This window comes from Haliaeetus leucocephalus, unplaced genomic scaffold, assembly GCF_000737465.1.
Source record: "Haliaeetus leucocephalus isolate CR32 unplaced genomic scaffold, Haliaeetus_leucocephalus-4.0 Scaffold517, whole genome shotgun sequence".
NCBI lineage: Eukaryota > Metazoa > Chordata > Aves > Accipitriformes > Accipitridae > Haliaeetus > Haliaeetus leucocephalus.
Window position 1 is genome coordinate 3,472,137 of NW_010972953.1, and position 4,684 is coordinate 3,476,820.

The following is a 4,684-nucleotide window of genomic DNA, read 5'->3' on the forward strand; positions in this document are numbered from 1 at the left end:
AGCCCTTGGCAGCCATTAGGGCCTTGGCCCTGGGGAGCTGGGCTGGGGAAATGAGCCATGGTGGCCTCAGGATGTGACTGGTCCCTGCAGGAGTGCGGGGGTCTGGGTGTTCCTGGGGCCCGAGGCCATGAGGTAGGTGCTCAGCAGCTGAGCAGCCCTCTCCCTGCCCAGGGCAGGGGGCAGTGGGTGCCCCGGCTTTCCCCTGCCGAGACTGGGAACCACCCCTGCTCCCCAAGCTGGGCAGGTTGGGCGCTGGATGCAGCAGGGAATGGGTGGTTTCATCTGCAATTTGGGCCGGACAGGACTCGCTTATTTGGGTGCTGGAGGTGGCCACTTCCCAAAGCACAGGGAAGGCCCAGGAGCAGGTCTGAGAGCAGCTGCAGGGCCCAGCCAAGCGCCTTCTCCCTGCTGGGGCTGGCACCAGCCCCTGTGCATTCCCACAAGGAGGTTTTGTGCCCTGGGTGCCAAAGCTGGGCCCCGGCTCTGTTCTTCTTGTGTTTCCACTCTATGAGATGCAAAGGACCTGGGGGAATGAGGATGAGGAGTAGAGAGGCTAGGGATGCTCCTGCCTTCCTGCCCCACGCAACAGGCAGGAGGAGGAGCTGGAACTGCACCCAGGATGATCACAGTCTCGCTGGGGAGGCAGGCAGAGCTGGCCTAGAGCAACCCACAGCAGCCAGGTGAGCCCTTGGGCCACAGCTCAGTTCTTGCTGAAGCCTGTGGGATTCTGCAGCTGCCACCGCCACAGGTCCTCACCTGCAACAGGGAGAATGGCGGTGAGGGGTGGGCCAGGAGGGGGGCAGCCGACAGCACACAGCATGCCGGGGAAGGGGATGCTCTTACACATCTTGTCCAGGCCAAAGGCAGCTTTCCAGCCCAGCTCACGCTCGGCCAGCGCTGGGTTGGCGTAGCAGGAGGCCACATCTCCCTCCCGCCGGCCGGTGATCTTGTACTTGATCTGCAGGGAAAGCAGCACCGTGGGGTCTGAGGGCTCCTGGGGCCCAGCAGAGGGGACTTGTCTGAGGCCCAGGAGCTGAGGGAACGGTGCCAGTGGCTGCCACAGACACAGGCACAGGGGCTGCTGAGGCAGTGATGGCTTGGGGTGGCGAAGGGAAGCCTGTGGGAGCAGCTGGCTCTGTGCCGGTGGCCCTGCAGGCTCTGAGTCAGACCTTACCTCCCTCCCCGAGGCTTTCTCCATGGCCTGGACCATCTGCAGGACGGAATAACCGGTGCCTGTACCCAGATTGTAGATCTGGGAGGAGGATAAGGGACATAAGTCAGCTTTTTCTGGAAGGGGAGAAGGGCCAGGCCCCCTTTTAGCTCCCCTAGGGCTGTGAAAGCCCAGCCCTGGCCCAGCCCCAGCAGGGCTGACAGCACCCCAGACAACGGCCCCCTTGGTACCTTGCAGCCGCAGTTCTCCTTGAGCTTCTTCAAAGCAGCGATATGGCCCTTAGCCAAATCCACAACATGGATGTAATCCCTGACACCTGTGGGGACACAGAGGGTGAGCGCAAAGCCCTCCTGTCCAGGGCGCAGCCAGGCTGAGGAGCTGCGACAGCTGCCCCAGGGGATGGGGTGTCTCTGCTCCACCCATTCTGCGATGTACCTGTTCCATCGTCCGTCTTGTAGTCATTCCCAAACACGCTGAGGAATTCCCGGCGCCCCACTGCCACCTGCACACAGGGAGACCCCCATCAGCCCATGCCCCGCACAGGCACTGCGAGCAGGAGGGTCCTCAAAGGCTGCAGCGGGGCGGTACCTGTGCCACGTAGGGCATGAGGTTGTTCGGGATCCCCTGAGGATCTTCTCCGATCATGCCCGACTCGTGGGCACCAATGGGGTTGAAATAGCGCAGGAGAACGGCATTCCAGTCCTGGGGACACACACAAACGTGGCTGCCTGGGGAGGGTGTAGTGCTGCACAGTGCTGCCTGGTCACCCCAGCACGCTCCAGTGGGAAAAGACCTCAGTTCCCAGCCCTGCGTGCTTTTGGGCAGCTCCTCACCCTCTCCGCTTTGCAGAGGTCTCGAATCATCTCCTCAATGAAGTACTTGGATTTGCCATAGGGGTTGGTGCAGCCTCCAACTGGGTGGTTCTCATCCAGGGGCAGGTACTTGGGGTCTCCGTAGACAGTGGCAGAGCTGCTGAACACGATGTTCCTCACGCCGTGGGCTTTCATGGTCTGGGGAGCAGGGACCAGCTGCCACTGAGCCAGCAAGATCTGCACCCTCCAGCTCAGCCGCGCAGCTCAGCCCTCCGCAGGCAGCAGCTCCCACCATGCAGGCACCATTACACCCCTGGGACAGGGCCCAGGCACAGGGAACACCACAGGGACCAGGCTGCCAGCCAGCACAGCCACCCCAGAGCAGGATCACACCCAGCACCAGTCACCCAGCACCCGTGTGGCCCCGAGCACCACACGCTGCCCTCCCAGCTCCACTCACCTCCAGCAGCCGGATGGTCCCAGTGAGGTTCACCCTGTAGTACTCCAGGGGCTTCTGCACAGACTCCCCCACTGCCTTCAGCCCCGCAAAGTGCATCACGGCTGAGAAACGGTGCTGCAGAGGGAGAAGGTGCTCGGTGTCAGTGCCACGGCAATAGGAGACAGAAGCTCCAGGCAGAAACCAGTCAGAAGTCTCCCCAGGAGTTTCATTCAGTCAGCCCATGTAGTTTCCATGGCCCAGAGGAACATTCACTGGTCACAGCATTTCCTCAGCACTGTCTTCCTCGCTCAGCTCCTGCGCAGTCCACATTTCCCTCCTGGTTCCCACCCCCAGCACAAACCCCTCTCACCCCTCAGAGCCCATGAGGCCACCTTGGAGCACTGTAGCTCTTGCTCTTACCTTACTGAAGAGCTCCTGCAGCGCTACCTCATTGGTGATATCCAGCTCCTGGAAGAGGATGGGCTGGTGCACAATCTGCTGCACACGCCGGAGGCTCTCAGGGAGCGCGTCTGCCCCTGGAGAGATGGAAGGGGATGAGGTGCTGGGATAGCCAGAGGTCCCGGCACAGGCTGAGAGGGGTCGAGCCCCTTGTACAGGAAGGCTCTCCGTACCTCGAATGGCATTGTGAAAGTTGTCTATGACCACAGGGACATAGCCAGCCTCCGCCAGCTCCAGCACACAGTGACTGCCAATGTAGCCAGCTCCGCCAGTCACCAGGATCTTCTCTGCCATGGCTCCCTGGGGGAGGAAAGCCCTTCAGTGCAGAGCGCTGTGTGAAGCAGCCAGGGGCCCTGGGAGGGAAGGGGCAGGCAGGACTTGGACACTGTCACGTCAGCACTGCCTCTAGGCACTCCCTGCGCTTGGCATGACATCCGGAGAGGAATGGGCTGGGCAGGTTGTAGCACACCCTGCCGATGTGGTTCACACCTTCTGGACAGGGAGGGTTTATCTGACACTTGTCACATACTGGGGAAAAACCCTTGTTCTTTCTTTTAAATCCAGCCAAGGTCCTGGTGTCACCCATATCCTACAGCACAAATCCCTCAGGCTAATTCACCCCATAGCACAAGGGCAGGGAATCATTTAACGGTATTAATTTGGGTGGTCTCCACAGGGGTATATCAGCTCTGCCCTTTTCTACCTATTCCCCCTTTTTTCTCCAGCTCTGAAATCCCCTCTTTACAACAGTCCCACGACTCCCTTCAGCCTCCCTTCCCAGTGCTGGCCCTGTTCCACCCCTGCTTCCCAGGAAGGTGGGCATTGGGTCACTGCAGATTACAGGGACATTTGCTGCCATACACAGAGTGGAAACCTGGAAAATAACCTGCAAGAAAGCCCCCACCCCTTGGAACTGAAGAGCAGCTCCTGCCCAGTGGGAAGAAGGGAGAATCCACTTTATTACCAAGGCATGTGGAGGCAGCGCAGGGTAAGTTTCCTCCCTGGGTGACTTTAGTCACTCTCAGAGCTGCGTCTCAGGCTGAAAACCCAACTGAAACCCCTAAACTGCCCTGTCCTGTGTCTGCTGCCGGCCCCAGAGCTCCTCTGGCAGCCAGGGAGGGCAGCTCCAGGGGAAGACAGAGCCTGAGCCAGGCAGGCAAGGGCTGAAAAGCCAAAATAATGCTGCTTTTCGCCAGGCAGGTGACCAGGCAGCGGGACAGGGCAGGGGCCTCTGGGACAGGGTGTGGACGTGGGACAGGGTTACCTGCAGGGCCAGGGATACCCATGGGTCTGGGCTTGGGGCCAGGAGTTACCTGAGGAGCTGGGACTGGGGCTGCCTGTGGGTCCGGGGGTCTTCTGAGGGGCTGCACATCGCCTGGGAGGCTGGGGTCCCGTCCAGGACTTACCTGAGGGGCCGGGACCAGAGGTCCCTGTGGGGCTGGGGGGCCCCAGAGGGGCTGAATGTACCTCAGGGGCTGAATGTACCTCAGGGGCCCAGGGTTACCTCAGGGGCAGGATTTACCTCAGTGCTTCGGGGTTACCTCAGGAGCTGGATTCATCTCAGGGGCTGTATTTTACCTCAGGGGTTTGGGGTTACCTCAGGGGCTGGATTTTACCTCAGGGGCCGGATTTTACCTCAGGGGTTCGGGGTTACCTCAGGGGCTGGATTTTACCTCAGGGGTTCGGGGTTACCTCAGGGGCCCGGGGTTACCTCAGGGGCTGGATTTTACCTCAGGGGCCCGGGGTGGGGGATCTCCCTGCTGAAGGAGGGCACAGCCGAGCACGGCAGCATGTCCCTCTGCT

At 60.9% G+C, this 4,684-nt stretch overlaps 1 protein-coding gene across 1 annotated transcript; it reads right to left on the minus strand.

The window, feature by feature from the left end:
- Nucleotides 1–3,175, minus strand: GALE (UDP-galactose-4-epimerase). Its single transcript, XM_010576086.1, has 10 exons — nt 3,055–3,175; nt 2,843–2,958; nt 2,444–2,557; nt 2,005–2,181; nt 1,760–1,873; nt 1,607–1,673; nt 1,402–1,487; nt 1,175–1,252; nt 844–958; nt 1–756 (listed from the first exon to the last, which is right to left on the minus strand). The coding sequence occupies exons 1-10, from the start codon at nt 3,173–3,175 to the stop codon at nt 701–703; spliced, it is 1,044 nt and encodes a 347-aa protein (XP_010574388.1). The 3' UTR covers nt 1–700.
- Between the last annotated feature and the right edge of the window lie 1,509 nt (nt 3,176–4,684).

What these genes read in the sequence shown, in the direction of transcription:
- GALE (XM_010576086.1), bottom strand. Translation starts at nt 3,175, where the DNA reads ATGGCAGAGAAGATCCTGGTGACTGGCGGAGCTGGCTACATTGGCAGT. An exon ending in TCATGCCCTACGTGGCACAG is followed by an intron (nt 1,674 to 1,759) that starts GTACCGCCCCGC and finishes CCCTGTGTGCAG; the next exon opens with GTGGCAGTGGGGCGCCGGGA. An exon ending in AGGAGAACTGCGGCTGCAAG is followed by an intron (nt 1,253 to 1,401) that starts GTACCAAGGGGG and finishes TCCTCCTCCCAG; the next exon opens with ATCTACAATCTGGGTACAGG.